Raw genomic sequence first — 26,062 nt, 5'->3', positions numbered from 1 at the left:
AATATTGCAATTTTCCATCTTTTAAACAGCTTATTTTAATGTTATGTCTTTTTGTTTTACAGGAACACATTTCATACATCAGTTACTTTGTTACTTTGGGCCTGAACTTGGTGGAAGCCAAGGCCCGCCCAAAGGATCGTCGAGAGACCTGGCAGTACTTTGCCAGGGAGATTCCTATAAACGATATGCCAGTACTGCCCGCAAAAAAACTTACGCCGTGAATCTGGGCGGCAGCGGGTGGGAGCTCCAAATCTTGGCGGCAAGTGCTATCCTCATCAAAGTGCCGCCGAGGATTGAGTTGGGCCCAGGAAGTGGGGAGGGGGGGGGGGGGGGGAAACAGTTAAAAATAAAACTTTAAAAAAAACAATGGAAAACCTTCAGGGGACCCCATCCACATTTTTAAAAAAACGCTGAAAAAAAAAGGTTACTAACATTTTTTTGCAGGTCTTCTTACTTACCGTCGGGGTAAGACCAGCCTTCACGCAGCAGTCCTTCCTCTTGCTGCCGCCGACTCCCACCCGGAGGAATTTGCCAGCTCGGCGGGAGGTCACTTACGCGACTTGCGCGCCAGCGGCCGTCAGTGGACGGTTCCCAGCGGCAAACCCCTCTCACCGGCAGCAGATCTAGAGGAATCAGTCACCGTGGGAAGACCGCCGAAAACACTCGGCGGCAGTCAGCGGTAAGGCCAAGTTCAGGCCCTTTGTTCTTCAGATTTTGACAAGTAGTTGGCAAACTTTTCTAGCTATTTAAATTTTTTTTTAAATGCCACTTGGTAATTTATCTAAAAAATGTTTGTACATTTCAGTCACACAAATAATTCTAATCATGCACAATAATCTGAAAATCAGTGTTTTTTACTTCCTGGTTTGCTGTATGTGAGAATTCTTCAGTGATTGGTTGCTGACAGAGCTTGATGGCATCATTGCTGCTATACACTGGGGATCCCTTTTAACAGTGCTACAATCACATCAAGGCTGAGAAAACTAACATTTTTACCACAGAGATCACACAATCTGTGGGAAGCTTTCTTTGAGGTCAGCTGTGAACGCCATTGCTTCGCCGCTGACCGCAAATTCCGAGCCAATGTCTGGGATAGAATGCTGGATTGACCACTATTTAATTTGCTCCAAAATAATCCGTGGCACAAGACCAAAGCAATGTTGAGTCAAGGCAGGGTTTCTTAAACGGAGTAACTATTTGTACTAAGTCTCCCTTCTGCACGTGTCTCCCAACGCATGCGCAGAAGCGAGAGTTAGGACAAATATCACCGACTCCGCACCCAACCTCCTTCCTCCCAGCGCAATTCCCACTAACCCTTTTCTGCGCATGCGTCCAACACCATGTTGCCTCCACAGAGCAGCCAAACGCAGTCCCTTAGAGGATAAGACTGGGCAATTAGTAATGGGAAACAAGGAAATGGCAGAGACTTTGAACAAATATTTTGTATCTGTCTTCAAGGTAAAAGACACTAAAAGCATCCCAATAATAGTAGAAAATCAGGGGGCAAAAGGGAGGGAGGAAATTAAAACAATTATCACTAGAGAAAAAGTACTAGGCAAACAAATGTGACTAAAGACTAACAAATCCCCTGGAGCTGATGGCCTGCATCCTAGGGTCTTAAAAGAACTGGATGCATTGGTTATAATCAACCAAAACTCCATGGATTCTGGGGCGGTCCCAGCAGATTAGAAAATTGCAAAGGTAACGTCCCCATTCAAGAAAGGAGGGGAGACAGAAAGCAGGAAACTATAGGTCAGTTAGCCTAACATCTGTTATTGGGAAAATGCTGGAATCAATTATTAAGGAAGTCGTAGCAGGACATTTAGAAAATCATAGTACAATCAAGCAGTCAACCTGGGTTTATGAAAGGGAAATCGTGTTTGACAAATTTATTAGAGTTCCTTGAGGATGTAATGAGCAGGGTGGATAAAGGGGAACCAGTAGATATGGTGTATTTGGATATCCAAAAGGCATTTGATAAGGTGCCACAAAAAAGATTCTTGTACATAGAGCTCATGGTGTTGGGGGTAATATATTAGCATGGATAGAGGATTGGCTAAGTAACAAAAAACAGAGTTGGGATAAATGGGTCATTTTTAGGTTGGCAAATTTTAACTAGTAGGGGGCCATAAGATTCAGTGCTCGGTTGCAACTATTTACAATCTATATTAATGACTTAGATGAATGGACAGAATGTAATGTAACCAAATTTGATTGATACAAAGATAGGTGGGAAAGCAAGTTGTAAGGAGGACACAAAGAATCTGCAAAGGGTAAGTAAGTGGGCAAAAATTTGGCAGATTAGAGATAAAGTACTAGGCAAACGAATGGGACTAAAGATGGACAAATCCCCTGGACCTAATGGCCTGCATCCTAGGGTCTTAAAAGAAGTGGCTGCAGATAGTGGATGCACTGGTTGTAATCTACCAAAATTCCCTGGATTCTAGAGAGGTCCCAGTGGACTGGAAAACCGCAAATGTAACGCCCCTATTTAAGAAAGGAGAGAGACGGAAAGCAGGAAACTATAGACCAGTTAGCTTAATATCCATCATTGGGAAAATGCTGGAGTCCATCATTAAGGAAGTAGTAGCAGGACATTTGGAAAATCATAATGCAGTCAAGCAGTCAGTATGGTTTTATGAAAGGGAAGCCATGCTTGACAAATTTGCTGCAGGTCTTTGAGGATGTAATGAACAGAGCGAATAAAAGGGAACCAGTAGATGCCATGTATTTGGATTTCCAGAAAGCAAGTCGATAAAGTGCCACACAAAAAGGTAAGAGCTCAAGGGGTTGGAGATAATATATTAGTGTGGATAGAGGATTTGCTAACTAACAGAAAACAGAGTCGGGATAAATGGGTCATTTTCAGGTTGACAAACTGTAACTAGTGGGGTGCTACAGAGATCAGTGCTGGGGCTTCAACTATTTACAATTTATATTAATGACTTGGATGAAGGGACCTAGTGTAACATAGCCAAATTTGCTAATGATACAAAGATAGGTGGGAAAGCAAGTTGTGAGGAAGACACAAAGAATCTACAAAGGGATATAGATAGGCTCAATGAGTGGGCAAATATTTGGTAGATGGAGTATAGGCCCCTAGTTTCCACACACGGCGAAAAAGGCGCACCTCAGAGCTGGGCGCCTGTTTTGCCGAAAATGGCGCCGGAAAAAAAATGCGGTATTCTCGAGCTCCTTGGAGCTCGATGTCTGCTTGGCACGGCGCACAGGGGGCAGAGCCTACCACTCGCGCCGATTTTGTAAGTAGGAGGGGGCGGGTACAATTGAAATGAGGCTGCTTGGTGCCGGCAACCCTGCGCGTGCGCGTTGGAGCGTTGGCGCAGTCTGAAGTAAACATTGGCACTCGGCCATTTTTAAAAGTGCTGCAGAAAAAGTGAAGATTTGTTTCTTGGACCCCTGCAAAGGCTTGTATTTTAATTTTCTTGATATTTCTGTGTGTGAGGGAGTGCACTGCTGAATAAATCACCTGCTGAAATCAGTGAGTTCAGCTTTTCACTGCTAAACTTGCAGAACCGGTGCCTGCAAATTAAGGACTGTGTGTTTGGAGAAATAAGAATGCCAATTCAACTTTGCAATGGATCAACGTCCACCAAGAACAAAGAATTTCTTGCACGAGGAAGCAAACCATTGCATAATATGTGGTGGTGACAATGCAGCACCCATTCTGCAAATTTAAATATAAAGATGCCGATGTGGCTGCCTCTCCCTGTCCAAATGGCCTCAGTCAGTCCCCCTCACAGCTCGAAGACTGTTGCTGTTCTTTCTTCGGCTCCCGGCCAGTCACGGACGCCGCTGCAATCCCATGGCCGAATGGCCTCACGTCCGCTCCTGATTCTTCGGCTGCCTTCAAGCCACTGACGCCGCCCCATAAGCGTGGCCGAACGGCCTAAAGAATTTTAAATCTGCAGCTGTGTGTGTCCTGTGTTCATTCTTCGGCTCCCGGCCAGCCACTGACGCCGCTGCAATCCCATGGTCGAATGGCCTCAAGTCCGTCCGGGTGCTGCATCTTCGCGGGGAATGAAGGCCTGCCTCAAGCACTGCAGCTCAGCTCGAAGGCTGCTTGCTGCCTGCCGCTGCCGTCGAGACACTGACGCCACACCGCTGCCAGAAAGGCCTGCCTGAAGCACTTTCATATAGGTAGGAACATGGTTTATTTAATCTTTTCTTTGCTTATAAATTTTTATTCAGGTTGGATTTATTTGTATAATATTTGTATAAGTATAACTAAGGATTAATTGTAGAATTTAATGACTTCCCTTCCCCCCCTACCTCGTTCCCTACGCCTAATTTGTAACCTGCGCCTGATTTTTTAAAGTGTAGACAAGGTTTTTTTCAAGCGTACAAAAATCTTCACTTACTCCATTCTAAGTTAGTTTGGAGTACGTTTTCACTGTGGAAACTTTGAAATCAGGCGTCAGTGGCCGGACACGCCCCCTTTTGAAAAAAAAATTCTGTTCCAAAGTGAAACTGTTCTACCCGACTAGAACTGCAGAAAACTAAATGTGGAGAATTCCAATTTCTAAGATACGCCGTTCTACACCAGTTGCTCCTAAAAATCAGGAGCAAATCATGTGGAAGCTTCGGGCCATAATGTGGGAAAGTGTGAGGTTATCCACTTTGGTAGGAAAAATACAGCAGCAAATTACTATTTAAATGGGGAGAGACTACAAAATGCTGTAAGTACAGAGGGATCTGGGGGTTCTTGTACATGAAACACAAAAGGTTAGTATTCAGTTACAGCAAGTGATCAGGAAGGCCAATGGAATCTTGGCCTTTATTGTAAAGGGGATGGAGTATAAAAGCAGGGAAGTCTTGCTACAGTTATACAGGGTATTGGTGAGGCCACACCTGGAATACTGCGTACAGTTTTGGTTTCCATATTTAAGAAACGTATAAGATTATGAGGGGGCTTGACAAGGATCCACTGATAGGGGAGACTAGAGCTTGAGGGCATAGTCTTAGAATAAGAGGCTGCCCATTTAAAACTGAGATGAGGAGGAATTTCTTCTCAGAGGGTTATAAATCTGTGGAATTCTCTGCTTCAGAAAGCTTTGGAAGCTGGGTCATTGCCTTAAATTTAAGACAGAGATAGACAGTTTCTTAACAGATAAGGGAATAAGGGGTTATGGGGAGAGGGCAGGGAAATGGACCAGAGTCCATGATCGGATCAGCCATGACCGTATTAAATGGCAGAGCAGGCTCGAGGGGCCGTATGGCCTACTCCTATTTCTGATGTTCTAATAGAAAAGCAAAATATTATTTAAATGGGGAGAGAGACACAACAGAATGCTGCGATACAAAGGGATCTGGAGGTCCTTGTACATGAAACACAAAAAGTTAGCATATAGGTACAAGTAATTAGGAAGGCAAATGTAATGTTCACCTTTATTGCAAGGGGGATGGAGTATAAAAGTAGGGAAGTCTTGCTACAACTGTACAGGGCGCTGGGGAGACCACACAGAGTATTGCGTACAGTTTTGGTCTCCTGATTTAAGAAGGGATATACTTGCATTGGAGGCAGTTCAGAGAAAGTTCTAGATTGATTCCTGAGATGAAGGGGTTGTCTTTTGAAGAAAGGTTGAGCAAATTTGGCATATACTCATTTGAAGTTTAAAAGAATGAGAGGTGATCTTGTTGAAACACAAGATTCTGTGAGGGCTCGACAGGGTAGATGCAGAGAGGATGTTTCCCCTCGTGGGGGAATCTAGAACTAGGGGGCATAGTTTTGGAATAAGGGGTCGCCCATTTAAAACGGAGAGGTGGAGGAATTTCTTCTTGCAGAGGGTCGTGAATCTTTGGAATTCTCTACCCGAGAACGGTGGAGGCTGAGTCTTTGAATATATTCAAGGCTGAGATAGACAGATTCTTGAACTATATAGGGGAGTCAAAGGTTATGGGGAACAGGCAGGAAAGTCAAGTTGGGGCCAAGATCAGATCAGCCACGATCTTATTGACTGGAGGAGCAGGTTCGAGGGCCATATGAAGTTGGGAGGAGCACTCCTGCATTCTGTTAAGTATTTTTAAAATGTTTACCTTATGGTTGGCAGTCTGCAGCAGTTCCATTAAGGACCACTGTTGTCATGTATGTACATGCTGTTTGTAGCCACCAGATGGTGTCATTGTTGGAGTCCACTTAGCAGCATGCACATGGTGCTGCTCTGGTATAAAAGGCCAACCATTTTGAGAATCAGGCATTTTGGGCCGAAATAAAGCAGAGCCAAGGTTGTACCTTGTTCAGTTAAACAATACTCAGTTTGTACCTTTATTGCATACTTAACATTTGGCAACGAGAATGCAAGAACCTTTGTTTGCAAAATGAGCACAATTGGATTTTTAGAGTGATTCGTGGAGGGAGAAGATTGGGAAGACTTTGAGAGCCGTTTGAACCAGTACTTCGTGGCCAACAAAATGAAGGGAGTCGACGATGCAGATCGGCGCCGGGCTGTGTTCCTCACTGTGTGCAGTTCAAAGATCTACAGTCTGATAAAGAATCTACTCCGGCTTAGTGATCCAACAGAGAAAATGTACGAGGAGTTGTGTACATTGGTACGGGAGCACCTCAAGCCAGATGACGGCATCATCTCGAGACACATGTTCGATTGGAGGGCCAGAGCGTGGCTGAATTTGTTGCCATCCCGAGATGTCTAACAGGACTGTGCAAGTTTGGGACAGTGTTGGCGGACATGCTGCGGGACTTCTTAGTTATCGGGTATCAACCACGAGGTGATCCTGCGCAAACTTCTGGCAGTGGAGGAGTTGAATTTAAAAAGGGCCACCCAGATCGCTCAATTTATAATGACGGACAGGAGTTTAAAGCAAATAACGGTGAAGAACCGAACCTCGGCAAGTACTGTAAATGCGACTGATTCGGTGTTTGGCAGAGCGGCACATGGCAGGGCCTATCTGACTACGTTCGCGAAACCTGTGGCTGCCCAAAGTCCGCCAGCGGGAATGTATCCGACTTCTCCGTGTTGGCATTGGGGGGGAAAATCATCGGCACCAGCAGTGCCGATTTAAGCAACATAGTTGCAAAGGCTGTCTGAGAGTGGGGCATCTCCAGTGCAAGTGTCCACAGATGAGCAAGCGAGCTGCGACACACCACGTGAAGGATGAAAGTCAGACTTGCGCGGATCGGGATACGCAATCCGAGATGCCAGAGGAGGAAGTGTATGGACCAAGAATAAACCAATTTTGATTAATGTAAAGTTTAACGGGATACCGATATCGATGGAACTGGACACAGGGGCGAGTCAATTGATCATGAACGAGAGGGCATTTAATAAGCTGTGGGATACTAAGACTGAGGCTCAGGCTGAGCCCTGTTAACGCCAAGCTGTGCACATACACCAAAGAACCGATAAAGGTGATTGGCAGTGCACAAATTAATGTGTCATATAACTGTGTGGTTCACGAGTTATTGCTGTGGATTGTTCCAGGCAATGACTCAACGCTGTTCAGCAGGAGCTGGTTGGAGAAAATCAGATGCGACTGGAAAGACATAAAGGTGTTGTTGTCGGAGGAAGATACATGTGCCCAAGTATTGAGCAAGTTCCCCTCGCTGGTCGAACCGGGTATCGGCAACTTCACGTGGACTCAGGTGCAAGACTCGTCCATCATAAAGCTCGGGCAGTGCCGTATATGAGGGAGAAGGTCGAAATTGAACTGGACAGACTCCAGCGTGAAGTGATCATATCACTGGTTGAATTTAATGAATGGGCCAGCCCCATTGTTCTTGTGCTTAAAAAGTGATGGCACAGTCAGAATCTGTGGAGACTACAAAGCTACGATCAACAGGGTTTCGAAACGAGATCAGTACCAGTTACTGAAGGCTGATGACTGGTTTGCAACGCTAGGAGGGAAGTCATTAACAAAACTGGACTGGACGTCGGCCGACATGATGCAGGAGTTGGTCGAGACGTCAAAGAGATTTATGTGCATTAACATGCACAAAGGACTGTTTATTTACCACAGGTGTCCGTTTGAAATTCGCTCGGCTGCAGCAATATTCCAGAGGAATATGGAAAGTCTACTGAAGTCCGTTCCCAGAACCATCGTGTTCCAAGATGACATCCTGATCACCGGTTGTGACTCCAAGGAACATCTGAACAATCTGGAAGAGGTTCTACTGGGTTTGGACAGAGTGGGACTCAGACTTAAATCTCGAAGTGCGTCTTCATGGCAACAGAGGTCGAATTCCTCTGGAGGAAAATCGCCGCTGATGGCATCAGACCTGCTGATGCGAAAACCAAAGCCATCAAGAATGCACCCAAGCTGCAGAACGTGACGGAACTGCGTTCGTTCCTGGGTCTACTAAACTACTTTGGTAACTTCCTACCTAAATTGAGCACCTTACTTGAACCACTGCACATGCTATTGAGAAAAGGCAACAACTGGGTGTGGGGCACATTGCATGACAGAGCTTGAGAAAGCCACCAATCTGCTTTGCTCGAACAAGCTGCTGGTACACGATGACCCATGTAAATATTTAGTTTTAGCCTGTGACGCATTGTCATATGGAATTGGTTGCGTGTTACAACAAGCCAATGAGTCGGGGAAACTTCAACCTGTTGCGCATGCATCCAAAAGTTTGTCTAAAGCAGAGTCTACAGTATGGTAGAAAAAGAAGCTTTAGCGTGTGTGTATATGGTGTTAAAAAGATGCATCAATACCTGTTCGGTCTGAGGTTTGAATTAGAGGCCAATCACAAGCCGCTCATTTTGTTGTTTTCCGAGAGCAAAGGTATCAATAACAACACTTCATCCCGCATCCAAAAGGTGGGCGCTGACATTATCTACCTATGATTATGTCATTCGCCACAAACCTGGCATAGAGAATTGTGCTGATGCTTTGAGCCGGTTGCCGTTGCCCACACTGGAGGTGGAAACGCCACAACCGACAGATTTAATGCTAATTATGGATGCTTTTGAGAGTGAAGGTACCTCGGTCACGGCTCAACAAGTTAAGACCTGGACCAGTCAGGTCTCGATATTAAAAATCGGTGGTAAAGGGTTGCATCCTCAAAGGGGATTGGACTGCCATACCCAAGCAAATGGGAGAGGATGCCAAACTGTACATTCGTTGCAAGGACGAACTGCCTATTCAAGCAGATTTCATATTGTGAGGCAATCATGTTGTAATGCCCAAGAAAGGTACGCGGAGTCAGAGGAAATGTATTAGCATGTATCGAGAATTGGCTGGCGAACAGAAAGCAGAGAGTCGGGATAAATGGGTCCTTTTCGGGTTAGAAATCGGTGGTTAGTGGTGTGCCACAGGGATCGGTGCTGGGACCACAACTGTTTACAATATACATAGATGACCTGGAATAGGGGACGGAGTGTAGTGTAACAAAATTTGCAGATGACACAAAGATTAGTGGGAAAGCAGGTTGTATAGAGGACACAGAGAGGCTGCAAAGAGATTTAGATAGGTTAAGCGAATGGGCTAAGGTTTGGCAGATGGAATACAATGTCGGAACATGTGAGGTCATCCACCTTGGAAAAAAAAACAGTAAAAAAAGGGAATATTATTTGAATGGGGAGAAATTACAACATGCTGCAGTGCAGGGGGACCTGGGGGTCCTTGTGCATGAATCCCAAAAAGTTAGTTTGCAGGTGCAGCAGGTAATCAGGAAGGCGAATGGAATGTTGGCCTTCATTGCGAGGGATGGAGTGCAAAAGCAGGGAGGTCCTGCTGCAACTGTACAGGGTATTGGTGGGGCTGCACCTGGAGTACTGCATGCAGTTTTGGTCACCTTACTTAAGGAAGGATATACTAGCTTTGGAAGGGGTACAGAGATGATTCACTAGGCTGATTCCGGAGATGAGGGGGGCTACCTTATCATGATAGATTGAGTAGACTGGGTCTTTACTTGCTGGAGTTCAGAAGGATGAGGGGTGATCTTTAAGAAACATTTAAAATAATGAAGGGGACAGACAGGATAGAGGCAGAAAGGTTGTTTTCACTGGTCGGGGAGACTAGAACTAGGGGGCACAGCCTCAAAATATGGGGGAGCCAATTTAAATCTGTGGAATTCTCTGCCCAAGGAAGCAGTTGAGGCTAGCTCGTTGAATATATTCAAATCACAGATAGATAAGATTTTTAACCAATAAGGGAATTAAGGGTTATGGGGAGCGGGCGGGTAAGTGGAGCTGAGTCCACAGCCAGATCAGCCGTGATCTTGTTGGGTGGCGGAGCAGGCTCGAGGGGCTAGATGGCCCACTCCTGTTCCTAATTCTTATGTTCTTATTAATGTTGGGGAAGTCCAGAACCAGGGGTCACAGTCTAAGGATAAGGGGTAAGCCATTTAGGACCGAGATGAGGAGAAACTTCTTCACCCAGAGAGTGGTGAACCTGTGGAATTCTCTACCACAGAAAGTTGTTGAGACCAATTCACTAAATATATTCAAAAAGGAGTTAGATGTAGTCCTTACTACTAGGGGGATCAAGGGGTATGGCGAGAAAGCAGGAATGGGGTACTGAAGGTGCATGTTCAGCCATGAATTCATTGAATGGTGGTGCAGGCTCAAAGGGCCGAATGGCCTACTCCTGCACCTATTTTCTATGTTTCTATGAGGAAAGAGAAAAGTTTGTGTGTGAGTTACACAGCACACATCCTGGTATAGGGATGATGAAGGCCATCGCCAGGTCCCACGTATGGTGGCCAGGAATTGATTCTGAGCTGGAAGCATGCATGCATCAGTGCAACACCTGCATGAAGCTCAGCAAAGCACCAGCGGAATCGCCATGAGTCTGTGGTCATGGCCATCTAAACCTTGGTCCAGGATCCATGTAGATTTTGCAGGTCTCTTCTTGGGCAAGATGTTTTTAATGGTGGTGGATGCTTATTCGAAGTGGATAGAATGCATAATCATGTCAGCCAGTACGCCAACAGTAACCAGAGAATCTCAATGTCATGTTCGCGACACATGGTCTGCCTGACATAGTGGTGAGCGACAATGGGTCGTGCTTCACCAGTCAACAGTTTCAGAAGTTTGTAAAACTTAACGGCATAAAACATGCAAGGTCAGCACTGTTCAAGCCTGCGTCCAATGGGCAAACAGAACGTGTAGTACAAATTATCAAGCAAAGCATGAGGAGAGTAACCCAAGGGTTACGGCAGACCCGCTTGTCTTGCATACTGCTGAGTTACAGGACAAGATCCCACACGCTCACAGGGGTCTCACCTGCTGAACTCGAAGAGGTCTTAAGACCAAGTTATCTCTTGTACACCCGGATTTAAGTAATCATGCTGAATACAGAAGACAGAGTCAACAAGGGTACCATGATTGCGCAACTCTGTCATGCGAGATTTCTGTGAATGATCCTGTATATGTGTTGAATTATGGCCAGGGTCCCAAATGGATCGCTAGTACGGTCATGGCCAAGGTCATAAAGCACCGGACCATCTCAACCTGTGAAAGACTGTGATAAGATCTCAGAGGAGGATACCCCCCCCATCCCCCATGTACATGATGTTTGTAGCTACCAGATGGTGTCATTGTTGGAGGCCACTGTACAGCACGCAGATGGTGCTGCTCTGGTATAAAAGGTCAGCCATTTTGAGAATCAGGCATTTTGGGCCATAATAAAGCAGAGCCAAGGGTGTACCTTGTTCAGTTAAGCAGTACTCAGTGTGTACCTTTATTGCATTCATAACAACTGGTTAGGCTGCATGTAGAACGACAGCGTTTAGGCCAAATTCATTTGGTAAATGGGTCATCAAACAGGTTTCATTCGCTTTACTTCCATATGCAAAGAGCATAATGCCCGCATCCCTCTTTTGATGCCTCTACCAATATGGTGGGCAATGCACTTTCGGCTCAGAATGCACACGTCCGCCTGCCATATTTGATGCTTTGTGGCATGTTTTAAGTTTGTTAAAAAAAAAAAGGTGCAACATCAAATTTCAGGGCTATTCAATCTATTCCTGCGTCAGACTACATGCATTCTCTCAGGTATGAATGTACCCATCTTAATATCCTGAAGTAACTAAATAAGATAAAGCTTCTAAGATGAAGTTCTGTGAAGTTTCATCCTCACTCGTACTCTCCCAAGATAATACAGTAAAACACAAAATATATAATTTTAATGTTACAACCTATATTAGTTACTTAAACCCATGGTCTCAGTAGCACAGAAATCATGTTCCATGGCCTCTCACTAATTTAGTTATCTACAATAGATCTATGACTTTTAAAACCATTTTGACTGTTGCCTTTAATAATTGTGTTCTTTAGTTATTCCTTTACAGCACGCTGTACGATTCCAATCAATCGATGAAAGAGCCTGCTAAAAGGCCTGTAATTATAACTTTAATGATTGACTCCATATTTGAAAATTGGAACTGTATTTGCTATTATCCAGTCCTCAGGCACTACTCCAGTATTTATCAAACTGTGAAAATGATCAACTATAGCAATTTCTTCCTTTACATCCTTTGGTATTCTAGAATCTGGCTTAGTAGCCTTGTTGATATTTTATCTTTCTAACTTCTGTATAACCTATTCTTTACTAACTTTTATATTTGTTGTCTATCATTTCATTGGACTTACTATCACTGGAATTTATCTACAGTCCTTCCTTGTGAAAAATTATACAAATAATCTATTCATTACACTTGCCATTGAGGGAGAGCAACAAAGGTTCACTAGACTGATTCCTGGGATGGGGGTGTCATGTATGTAACCACAATGTAACACCACTGTATTACTGTATACACTCAACCTAGATGCACACCTTGACTACAAGGGGTGAACTTGTGGGAGATACTCCTTACCTGATCACTCAGGTATAAAATGGGAGGTCCTACGCAGGGTCAGTCTTTGGAGTCCTGTGAATAAAGAGTTCAGGTCACAATGACCTTGTCCCCAGAATGTGCCTAGTGTTGTTTCATACTGTAGAGTAAAGACTTTACATTGGCGATGAGAAACGGGAATTCACGATCCACGAGAATGGCCACCGGTAGCACAGAGGAACAGTACTGTGTTGGGGAAGACTGAGAGGATTTTGTCGAGAGGCTTCAGCAAAGCTTCGTTACGAAAGAATGGCTGGGGGATGCAGCAGCCGACAAGCGAAGGGCTCATCTCTTGACCAACTGCGGACCAAAGACTTGCGCGTTCATGAAGGACTTACTAGCACCCGAAAAGCCAGCGGACAAAACCTTTGAAGCACTTAGCAAATTGATTGGGGGGGGGCACCTCAAACCAGCGAGTAGCATACATATGGCCCGACAAAGATTCTACACCCACCAACGTCATGAAGGACAGAGCATACCAGATTTTGTAGTGGACCTCTGGTGTTTGGCTATCCTCTATGTTCACAGACTTCTGCAGAGGGGAGATGCTAAGGGACTTCTTTATCGAGGGCATCAGTCATGTGGGAATTTTCCGCAAACTAATTGAGACCAAGGATTTGACCTTGGAAGCGGCGGCGTTGATGGTTCAAACTTTCATGGCAGGGGAGGAAGAGACGAAAATAATATACGCGCGGAATTCTGCCTCTAAACGCGGTGATGGATCAGGGAGTCAACATCATCAATGTGACTCAGAGCCCCGCAGGCAGGCAGGGGCAGTCCGAAGCAATAGACCCCAGAGCAGGACTTCAACAGAGACAATGGCAGGCTGAACAGACATTCACGCCATCACAGTGGACAATGCGGCCCGGGATAGGGCCACTGATACCCACTAATAGGGCACTTAAGAGCAGTCAAAAGGACAGTCAGCGTGGAATGCCTGGCCATAACCCCTTTGTTCCCAACAATGGAAACTTTAACTCATGCTGGAGGTGTGGGGGAAAACACTCAGCTAGATCTTGCAGATTTCAACAGTTTTGTCTGCAGAAACTGCAATCTTAGTGGCCACTTAGCTCGAATGTGCAGGAAATCTGCAACCAGACTAATTTTTGAGGCGGATGGACCAGAAGAGGGTTCTGTGAGGCAGGATGACCTTTGGGGCAAATCGATGGACGCCGAGGTTCAGCGGGTACATGTGGCGAATATTCACAGTTCATACACCAAAACGCCACCAATGATGAGGGTTTTATTAAACGGTATCCCAGTATGCATGGAGCTGGACACTGGGGCCAGCCAGTCACTCATGGGCATTCAGCAATTTGAGAAGCTATGGCCACTTAAAGCCAGTAGACACAAATTAGCACGTGTTGACACACAATTTACGACTTACACTAAAGAAATAATTCTGGTGCAAGGCAGTGTAATGTTGGCTGTCACACACAATGGGTTAGTGAATCGGCTACCGCTTTGGATTGTTCCAGGCAATGGTCCCGCACTGTTGGGGAGGAGCTGGTTAGCCGAAATGAATTGGAAATGGGGGGGGGGGGTGGGGGGGGGAAATGTTCACGCAATGTCATCTGTGAAGCGAAGTTCGTGCTCACAAGTCCTACAACAATTCGATTCACTATTCCAACCTGGCGTCGGGACTTTCAGAGGCACTAAAGTAGTGATACACATCACCCTGGACGCCAGGCCAGTGCACCACAAAGCCAGAGCGGTGGCGTATGTGATGCGGGAAAAGATAGAGAGCGAATTGGACCGGCTGTTGAGAGAGGGCATCATCTCGCCTGTTGAATTCAGCGACTGGGTGAGCCCCATCGTTCCATACTAAAAGCGGATGGCTCTGTCAGGATCTGTGGCGACTACAAGGCCACCATCAATCGGGTGTTCCGACAAGATCAATACCCGCTCCCAAGAGGGGAGGACCTTTTCACCACGCTGGCAGGCGGCAAGCTGTTCACCAAGTTGTATCTCACTTCAGTCTATATGACCCAGGAACTGGCCGACGAATCTAAACTACTGACCACCATCACCATACACACAAGGGATTGTTCGTTTATAACAGGTGCCCATTCAGCCGCTGATCGCATGCCACGATTTTTCAACGAAACATGGAAAGCCTGCTTAAATCCATTCCTGGAATGATCGTATTCCAGGAAGACATCCTAATCACGGGTCGAGACACAGAGGTAAACCTCCACAACCTGGAGGAGGTGCTATGCTGACTGGACCGGGTAGGCCAGCGACTCAAAAAGTCTAAATGTTTGTTCTTAGCTCCTGAGGTTGAGTTTCTGGGCAGGAGGGTTGATGCAGATGGGATTCGGCCTACCAAATCCAAAACAGAGGCGATTCGATGAGCACCCAGGCCCTGCAACACACCGGAGTTACGTTCATTCCTGGGACTGTTGAACTATTTCGGGAACTTTCTGCTGAACTTGAGCACGTTGTTGGAGCTGCTACACGTGCTCCTGCGTAAGGGTTGTGATTGGTTTTGGGGGACTGTCAGGAACGGGCTTTTGATTGAACAAAGTAGGTTTCGTGCCAAACAAGTTGTTGACCCTGTACGACCCCGGAAAAAAATTGGTTCGGACATGTGATACATCGTCCTTTGGGGTTGGGTGCGTGTTGCAGCAGGGGCAATGCCGAGGGTCAACTACAACCTGTGGCTTACGCCTCCAGGTCGCTCTCAAGCAGAATGGGGATATGGGATGGTCGAGAAGGAAGCGCTTACATGTGTCTACGGTCTAAACAGAGCAAAGCGCCGAGATGGTCATGGCTGTCAATGCCTTTGACAGCGCAGGCTCCCCCATCACAGCCCGCCAGATCAAAATCTGGACAAACAGAGATCCCCTCCTATCCCTGATTAAGAAATGTGTCCTGACTGGGGATTGGGCGCCCGCACACGAAGCATGCCCGGAGGTCAAACTATTCCACAGATAGATGGATGAGCTCTCCGTCCAAGCCGACTGCCTACTATGGGGCAGCCGGGTAGTTATGCCCCAGAAGTGCAGGGAGGCATTCATCAGGGAACGCCACAGCGAGCACCCAGGCATTGTGCTGATGAAGGCCATTGCCCGGTCACACATTTGGTGGCCTGGAATTGATTCAGACCTGGAACACTGTTCGCAGGTGCACGACGTGTGCCCAGCTGAGTAATGCCTCCAGGGAGGCCCCGCTCAGCCCGTGGCCCTGGCCCATTCATGGGCAAGATGTTCCTTATCGTGGTAGATGCGTACTCTAAATGGATCAAGTGCATCATTCTGAATTCATGCACGCCATCCACCGTGGAAAGCCTACGTGCGATCTTTGCAACTCATGGCTTGCCGGACAGCCTGGTTAGTGATCATGGCTCATGTTTCACAAGCCACGAATTTCGAGAGTTTATGTCGGGCAATGGCATCAACGACGTCAGGACTGCGCTGTTCAAGCCGGCCTCCAATGGTCAGGCGGAACATGCGGTCCAAATCATTAAGCAAGGTATGCTCATGATTCAAGGGCCCTCCCTACAATGCCGCTTATCGCGTCTCCTGCTGGCCTATAGATCCCGACCGCATTCGCTCACGGGGGTCCCGCCCCGCAGCGCTACTAATGAGATGGACACTCAAAACTCGGTTGTCCCTCATTCACCCAGTGCTGACCGACAATCGAGGGCAAGCGCAAGTCATAAAACGAGTACCATGACCATAATGAGATGGGGAGATGTATAGAAATAAATGATCCTGTATTTGTCCTCAATCACGCCATGGGGCCCAAATGGCTTGAGGGCACTGTAATTGACAGAGGGGAATAGGGTCATCGTGATAAAATTCAACAATGGTCAGATATGCTGTAAGCATCTGGACCAAGTAAAAAAAGGGTTCAGTATCGACACGGAGGAACCTGAAGAAGACCATGAGATGGAGCTCACCACACCGCCAGTGAACGAGCAACAAGAGCAATCAGAAGAATGCACAGTCCCTACGGTCAGCCCGGACAGGCCAGAATCACCACAGGTGACAGATACTCACGTCAGTGTCCAACAACCAGAGTCCCAACTGTGGCGCTCCACGAGGGAGCGTAGACCACCTGAAAGACTAAACCTATGATTCCAATAAGACTTTGTGGGGGGGGGGGGGGGGGGGGGGGAAGTCATAATGGAACACCACTGCATTACTGTATACACTCAACATAGATGCACATCTTGACCACAAGGGTGAACTTATGGGAGACACTCCTTACCTGATCACTCAGGTATAAAAAGGGAGGTCCCACGCAGGGTCATTGTTTTTGGAGTCCTGTGAATAAAGAGTTCAGGTCACAGAGTGACCTTGTCCCCAGAATGTGCCACATGTGGTTTCATACTGTAGAGTAAGGACTTTACAGGGGGATTGTTCCATGAGGAGAGATTGAGTAGAGAATATAAGCCAAGTCTAGAGTTTAGAAGAAAAGAAGAATGAGAGGTGATCTCATTGAAACATACAAAATTCTTACAGGGCTTGACAGGGTAGATGCAGGGAGAATGTTTCCTCTGGTTGGGAAGTCTCGAAACAGGGGTCACAGTCTCAGAATAAGGGGTCGGCATTTTGGACCGAGATGAGGAGAACCGTCTTCACTCAGAGGATGGTGAATTTTTGTAATTCTCTACTCTAGAGGGCTGTATATTCAAGATGGAGATTGATAGATTTTTAAATATTAAGGGAATCAAGGGATAGTGCAGGAAAGTAGAGTTGAGGTAGAAGATCAGCCATGATCTTATTGAATGGCGGAGCAGGCTCCAGGGGCCGAATGGCCTACTCCTGCTCCTAATTATTATGTTCTTATCTGATCAGCCTAATTCAGCTTTAATGAATCCACCTTTTCTTTGGCCTTCCATCTACCATGAACAGTTGTAAAAACTTTCTGGGGCCCTCTTGCGGCCTTTTGCAAATTGACTTTTTCCCTTTGTTATAAATCTGCCAACATTTTGTTTCATTGAGTGTTTAAAAAAAAAAAAAAAATTGGTCTTTAGACTCCATCCAACTTCCTCATTAAAAACACGATGGTCTAGGTCTTATGTTTTCCCCTTTTTAAAAACAGAATATACTATTTTTCCTTGTCCCAGATAATAGCCTTAAATCTATTGCAATGACCAAATTGTGGTAAACAAGTAATTACCTTTCCACTCTATTGCTCAGCAGACCTATTAATGTACTCTGTATTAGGACTAGGAACAACATATGCAGAAACACTTCAATGCTGGTTTCACTGAGACAGTTTGATGTTTTTTTTCGATCCCAATGTGATTTCCTTTTGAAATTTCCGGGACAATATTTCAAACATTTTATAGCATGCGATGTATCAATACATAGTCTATATTTGTTGGTATGAAGCCAGTATTCACTGTGAAAAGCATTTTGAACTGCAGTTTACATCGCAACTGCCGAATCTTCACTTTATATGGATGCTAGGAAGTTAGTGTAAATCTGGAGTCAAGGCACGACCTGACTGTGGAGTCAGACTGCCCCTACTGGGGAGCACCCCTCCCCCTTTTCTACAGTCAGGTCGGGCCCAGACGAGAGTTACAATACAACTTTACAGCTGATGCAACAGTTGTATAAGTGCAGCCTTATACCAATAATCCCTCTTGGAGTTATTTCCAAAGCAGTTGCTTCGGAAATAACTCCATTTCACAAATTACCCTCCCAAGCAGGTGGAATGGTGACTTGTAAAATGCAGTTACTTGAGCATATTTATTTCAAAGCTCCATTAACCTCAACTTACCTCCTGGCCCATAAATATGCTTGTTTGCAATTATATTCCGTTCACACATGTTCAGCAGATCTTCACCAACATCTAGAAACACAAGATGTAAATACTCAGAATACTTCAAAAGCAGCTTTTTGTACATGGCTTTAAATGATAATTACAGAATGATAAAAATGTGCTTAGTACAATTTAAATGTAATCTAACACTCATGGAAACTCAGTACTCGGGTCCAAGGAATCAATTTCTGTTTGCCTACTGTGGAGAGTACACTTTCCATAGGGACACACCCACTTACATAAGCACAGTTTGGCAAAACCAAGGTCAAGGGACCCCCAAGTGTGCTCCGGCATACTGCTGGAATTTAATGAGCTAACATAATGAACATTACTAATACAGAATACTAATAAGGTTCCAGCTGCTTGTTCAACTAAGCTAATATCTACTCGGGCATTGGCTAGCAGGATTATCTGTTGTCAAGTGGGAAGAATACCAGTCCCAATAACCGGTTTAAACCCCTCCAGGTCCCATTCTAAGCCAGTGCCCCGAAAAACTGCAGACCTACTTGGCTCAGTTATCGGATTAACAAAATCAGCCACAGATGTGGTTCTGAACTTCCATCACTAGGTATGGAATCTTGCAGTTAAGCTCAAAAACATAAAGAGCCAGTTACTACCCCTTATTAGGAACAGGAGTAGGCCATTCGGTGCCTCGAGCGTGCTCAGCCAGTTAGGTAATGGCTGAGATGCACCTCAACTCCATTTACCGTGATACCCATGCCGAACAAAAATCTATCTAACTAGTTGTGCAACTTTCTATTGTCCTAGCATCCACAGCCTTTTGGGGGAAGAGAGCTGCAGATTTCTACTGCCTTTTTTGGGAAAAAAGGGCTTCCTGATTTCACTCCTGAATGACCAAGCTCTAATTTTAAGATTATGTCCCCTTGTTCTTGATTCCCCTACCAGAGGAAATAGTTGCACTGTATTCACCCCATCAAATCCCTTTAACATCTTAAACACTTCAATCAGATGACCTCTCAAAACTCCAGGGAATAAACATTAAGTTTAGGCAACTTGTCCTCATAATTTGACCGCACTCTACCGCCCTTAGAGCTTTGTTAGTGGCTATTAGGGGACACTGGCCCTTAATTTCTATGCATGTGGTTCCTTCCAGGCAGGCATCGGATATATCTCCATCAGCCAAGGAACGGTGAGGACTTGCATTGAACAGGTCATGGATGCAGGGCATCCAACCTCACCAAATACGGAATAACCCCTGCACAACAGACAGGTCCATCAGTCTCCACAGGTTTATTGGCTGTCCCAGGGTGCAGGTGGCCATCGATGGGACTCACGTGCTGCTGAAGATTCCACCTGAGCAACCTGTAACATTCATCAGTAGGAATGGCCACCATTCATTGAATGTCCCAATTGTCTGCAATGCCCAACTGCGGATCCTGCATGTAAACAGAGCATCAGGCAAGTGCTCACAACCCTTTTGTTCTTTGCCATGCTATCATCCCGAAGTTGTTCAACATGAAGGGACAAGGAATGGGATGGATCGTAGGAGACAAGGTCTACCCTCTGAAGCCGTGGTTGATGACACCCTTCCACATCACTCACGACATAGCACAGGAATGGGACAACTGTGCACACGTGTCCACCCGGCAAGTGGTAATGAGCACAGTTTGGATATTTAAAACACGCTCTGCTGGTGCTGAACAGGTCGGGAGTGCAGGGTGGGAGGTGGTGGTGAGGGGAGATGCTCTACAGTATGCCCCAAATAAAGTAACAGAGATTGTGAGGATCCGCTGCACACTTCAGCTCTGCAGCAAGGGTTGACCCTTAACTAGGCAGATGAGGGGTCAGTGGAACTGGAGGATGATGACCCGGATATCACAGGGCCCCATGGGTGGTGGGGTCCTGGAGGAAGGCACAACGGCAGCAGCCAGAGAACAACTGTTGGCTCAGGTGTTTGGGCAATGATAACCACTCCAGCCCTTGCCCCTCCACCCCCTGAAGTTCCACCAATGGAATTGAGGTGAGTCGGGAAGTCCGGAACAATTTCTCCGTGGAATGATTCCTGCAGTGAACACAAAAGGAGGTCAGGCAAGATTGAAACTTAAACTATTGAACTTTTATTCAGTGCAGTGGTGAATAAAACAACAGTCAAAACGCATCAGTGTAAAAGCAGAGGAGAACAAAAAATCTGTAAACTCTCATGAGGAAAACTCAACAAAGTAGTGCATAGTTTTATAAATAGTGCAGGATTTTGTTAACTGTGGTAAATAAACATTCCACAATGAAGTGTTGACATCACTGCCTGTGAAGTAAGCAGAAGCAGAGGTAACACTGTATTGAGGGAGTCAATTGGAGAAACTGTGGTTAGTTTTAAAACTAGTGCAAATTTTTTCATGTAACAACAGCTTAAATATAAATTTGTTCAAAAGTATTAAACAATTATAAAATAACCAAAAGTTCCATACAACTTTTAATGAAATGATTAAACAACCACAATAATAAATATCACTGCAACAATAGAACGGAAGCAACAAGAATATAAAAACATTTAAAAACACGTTTTCACCTCCTGACTGTGCGCGTGTTATGGAGCAACTTGCCCTGAGAAAACAGAGAGAACGTTGTGGTTTGCTTAGAGAGAGGTTCCTTTTTAGGCATTGGAATTTTCTTTCAGGAGAGTGAAGCTGTCAAATTCATTAACTGCCCATTTTGATCACACTGTCTCCCACAGCAACTGACTTGTACGATGAACTGGCCTTTGGATTCTGCCTTGAACTAACAGAAAACCAGCTAGCCTTCCCACACTTTAAGACACTGAAAGAAGGATAATTGTGATCTAGTGTGTCAGAAAAAGAGGCAACTTTTGTACTTTTAGTAAGTTCTGAATTGAAGCACAGAGAATGCTTACCTTGCCTGTCTCGGTCTGGTTGTTGTACTTTTTAATGGCATTGTGCAACCGGTCATGAGACTGCCAATGTGGTGTTCAGTATCTCCTCCACGTTGCCACCTGACTAATTTTGCAGGGAACCTTTGCCCTCGCAATCCCTCTCGCTTCTGATCCACTTTCTCAAAGACATGCCCTCATCACCACATTTTGGGCTCTCTTCTTGCTTTCCTCTTGTACACTTTGCTATAGAAATATCACATGTAAAACATTGGAAGTTGGTTTTTACTGCATTTTACAAGGTCTTAAATGTTATTAACTTTTAAAAGTTGATTTAAGGTTATTTCAGAAGTTGCTGGTCACTCACTTCCTAGTGCAACTTCTTAATCCGAGTTGTGGCATCCATTCTTCAGTGTAAACGCTCAGTTTCCATTATCTTGTTTAGTACCTCAAATTCAAAGTTGCCCTTTGCTTTATTGTCTCCGATGTTTGCAGTCCTAACTTGAGGAAGGACATTCTTGCTATTGAGGGAGTGCAGTGAAAGTTCAGCAGACTGACATATCAAGAAAGACTGGATCAACTGGGCTTGTATTCACTGAAGTTCAGAAGAATGAGAGGGGATCTCATAGAAATGATTAAAATTCTGATGGGTTTAGACAGGTTCGATGCAGGAAGAATGTTCCCAATGTTGGGGAAGCCCAGAACCAGGGGTCATAGTCTAAGGATAAGGGGTAAGCCATTTTAGGACTGAGATGAGGAGAAACTTCTTCACCCAGAGAGTGGTGAACCTGTGGAATTCTCTACCACAGGAAGTTGTTGAGGCCAATTCACTAAATATATTCAAAAAGGAGTTAGATGTAGTCCTTACTACTAGGCAGATCAAGAGGTATGGCGAGAAAGCAGGAATGGGGTACTGAAATTGCATGTTCAGCCATGAACTCATTGAATGGCAGTGCAGGCTCGAAGGGCCGAATGGCCTACTCCTGCACCTATTTTCTATGTTTCCCTGTTGTAGCATGGTGATAGAAACAGCTATACTGTGCTGTTGATTTCAGCGAGCTATCCAAGAGTACCATCAGATTCCTGTCCTGTGTTGTGTCCTGTAGATGAATACTGCTTAGCTTATATTCCTCTGCTTGTCCCTTTCCCTCATCACCTGTTTACATTTAGTCAACTTAAAAAAATATCTGCCACGAGCCAGCTAACTTCTTATTCTGTCCAAATGTACCGAGATTCGATCCATTTGTTCAATGCTATCTGAACCCCTCCACAAGTTTGCTACCATCAAGAAACTTTAAAACTTCTGAATCATTTATGTACATTGCAAACTTTAAACATGGATAACCACTGATCCCCATACATCCGTCCATGGAGATTCAACGCTAGGTGCAGCTACCCTTTGTTTTCTTCAATTCACCCAATTTTCAATTCACTTAAACAGCTCTCCCCTTCTCCCATTGCAATGCATTTGAATCTTGTGGGTCAAACTACAATCCCCACCACTTGTAACAGGCACGTCCATGTGGACACGACCGGCCTGCTATATGCGATGGCCGGTATTACAGCCATTGCCTGCTAAACAAAATTGCTCACACTGTGGGTATTCATCGCTCAATTATAGTCACACAGCACAGAAGACTATTTGGCCCATTATAGAATGGTTACAGCAGGGAAGACGACCATTGCGCCTGTGCCAGCTCTTGGAAAGAGGTATCCAATTAGCCACACTGCCCTGTTCTTTTAGAAGTTGCCCTTACTGGATGTATTTATCTCAGCTAACTGCCTAGCAGAATCTTTAAATGCGGCACCTTCTTGAAAGTGTTTCCAAGGAGACACACCGTAAACAATGAGTTACGGCACCAGCCGGGAGAGAAAGTCTGTGGCTCCGGCGCTGACTCTAGGCAAAAAATCCCTTAGACAGAGAGCGCGAGAGAGAAAACGTGCCGGCTCTCAGCAACTTCCCTGCCACAAGAATCTGGAGTGCTGATATCAAAGGAACAGGAGATCCCCTCGAGGCTGTTCTGCCATTCAATTAGATCATGGCTGATCTGTATCTTAACTGCATTTATCTGCCTTGGTTCTGGAACCCTTAATACCCTTACCTAACAAAAATCAATCTCAGATTGAAATTTTCAATTGACCCCCCAGCCTCAACAGATTTTGGGGGAGAAAGTACCAGATTTCCACTTGTCTTTGTGTGAAGAAGTGGTTCCTGACATCATTCCTGAATGGCTAAGCTCTAATTTTAAGGTTATTGCCCCTTGATCTGGACTCCCCCCACCAGAGGAAATAGTTTCTTTATTTTGTGTATTAAATCCTTTAATAATCTTAAAGTAATTTGATTACATCACCCCTTAACCTTCTATACCGCGGAAATACAAGCCAATCATTGGTTTACTTTCCAATAAAACACTGGCCTTCAGCGGTTTCTGCCTGAAATAAGTAGTGGAGACTGTACTAGGTGCAGTGTGTCAAATGCTGTGTTAAAACCTACACATTTACACCAGAGTTTACTTTGTCCACTAGATTCATTATTTCTTCAAGGAACTCCAAGATTTCTCAGGCATGGCTTCCCCCCCCAAAATTACACTGACTCCCTTAGTATTCCATATATCTCCCCAGGTGCATCATTATTCACTCCTTGAGGATGCACTCCAACGATATCAAGCTCTCTGCCTGTCGTTATCCTTATGCCCCTTTTTACAAACTGATGCTACATTCAGTCTTTTCCAATCCTCAAAGCACCTCTCCTGTTTGCAATGATTCCCTATAGATACTCACTAGGCGTGATGGAGTTCGTGAGTTACTTCCCACCTAACTTCCTAGAACTAGCAGTCACATTGCTCCTGAAACCCGTCCAAAAATAATTTGTAGCTTTATGTTGATATGGCAGCTGGCTGAAGGAGACTTGCGCTATGGGAAATAGTAGACACTGAGCAGCTGAAATCATTCATTGTCACGGCCTCTCCGATGCTTAAGACATTGTAGCCATTATAGACCGCACATTTTCAATTTTGTCCTCAAGAATCTGGACATTGGTTGACAGAATTTTGATGCACTCATTATTTCCTTGTGTTCATAGATTCTGCCAGTTTACCTGTTGCATCAATGCCTGCGCTCCAAAATGGCATCCCACCATCCCTTTTGTCTTTTCCGTAACATGTAGGCTCTGTATGGTTTCTAGCTCCTTCACATTTTTTATTTTTCCTCATGTTCAGCCTGCCCCATTTGCTTCTCCACCACGCCTTGCTAAATTTATCACTTCCCCTAATCCCACTTAATCCCATTAATTCTCCTGGAATATATGTTTCACGACCAATGTATCTTATGGTTTTAATGTATTTTTATTTAAATACAAATCATGGCACAATTAAATATAAATTGCACTGCTGCACAAAACAATCAGAAAACATCTTGTTCCAACACCATAATACAGTTTAATGAGAGCAGCTTCTCACCACACAAGCACGTATCGACAGTACAATTTCAAAACTTACATTAATCATGGATATTCTGTACCAAGAAATCTATGTTAATCAATTATCTAACCAGGTTTCTGTCCTACCTGTGCAATAAATAGTCTTAGCAATAGTTGCCACGACAATGCTGGTCATTCCTGTGCCTGCCCCCAGCTCCAGCACAGTGCAGCCGCGGAATAGGTAGCTATTATTCAAAATGTAATCAGCAAGAAGGAAAGCTCCACGCCATACCTGCAGACAGGAAGATTGCAATCAAAAATTATTGTTAAAAAAAAACATGGGGTGGAAATTCGGTCTGTTGCGGCGTTAGCTCGGGTGGAGTGGTAAATTTTACGCCGAGAAATGGTTTGCGTCTCCAACCGCAAAATTCACCAGCTGGGCCCCAAGTGTGGAGCGGAGTGCTAAGGGAGGAATTCCATACCTCTGTTAGGGTGCGAGGCCGGCTGAGCAACAGAAAATCCCGAGCTAAAGATGTAGCCTTGGAGAGCCCCAAGAGAGGCTTCTGTGGAAAATAAAACTGAAAAATACCCACCAAAAACATTTCCTATACTTTACTGATGCCACATCCACATGAAATCATAAAAATAAACAGGTTGACAATGGTACAGAAATTCTAGCCTCCCGGGTCCGTACTGAGTGTGTACGGACCCGGAAAGGCATTGCAAAAGCCAGTTTTCAATGCACATGCATTGAAAACGGCTTTTCTGATCGGTCAAGCTAGAGCTTGACAGATCTTCTGTATCTCGGCATCCAGGACATTTGCATGGGCAAGATTGCGGTATTTACCCATATCTTGCCCAGATGTCCTGAAAACTCTTGCGCCTGATAAAAGCAGGTGCATAGCCTACTTTTACAGGCATAAGAATTTTAAAACACACTTAAAACATAAAAAAATTATAGAAACACATTTTATTTTTAAAAAACCTGCCTACTGCGTTAAATTTATTTTAAAGCATAATTTTTAAAAAACGGTATATATTTTTAATACATAAATAACTAATTTAAATTAATGTTAAATATGTAGTGTACTTTTTCTATTTTTTTAAATTAATGTTGTGTGTGTTTTTGGGGGGGGGGGTCCATACTTTACCTGATTGGCTGCCCAGAGCCATGTGACTGCAGCTCCAGCCCTGCGCATGTCCTGAC

At 44.9% G+C, this 26,062-nt stretch overlaps 1 protein-coding gene across 5 annotated transcripts in view; it reads right to left on the bottom strand.

Annotated features, from left to right (window-relative positions):
- mettl22 (methyltransferase 22, Kin17 lysine) overlaps positions 1 to 26,062 on the bottom strand; it is a 90,262-nt gene that overhangs the window by 39,647 nt on the left and 24,553 nt on the right. For all 5 annotated transcript variants that reach the window (XM_070900887.1, XM_070900885.1, XM_070900889.1 and 2 more), the window contains exons 5-6: positions 25,003 to 25,147; positions 18,551 to 18,622 (exon numbers count right to left, since the gene is read on the bottom strand). In XM_070900887.1, the coding sequence (XP_070756988.1) occupies positions 18,551 to 18,622; positions 25,003 to 25,147 (217 nt within the window). The remainder of the gene's footprint in view (positions 1 to 18,550; positions 18,623 to 25,002; positions 25,148 to 26,062) is intronic.

The sequence above is a fragment of the Pristiophorus japonicus genome, chromosome 15 (assembly GCF_044704955.1).
Source record: "Pristiophorus japonicus isolate sPriJap1 chromosome 15, sPriJap1.hap1, whole genome shotgun sequence".
NCBI lineage: Eukaryota > Metazoa > Chordata > Chondrichthyes > Pristiophoridae > Pristiophorus > Pristiophorus japonicus.
This window is presented reverse-complemented; position numbering and strand designations above follow the sequence as displayed.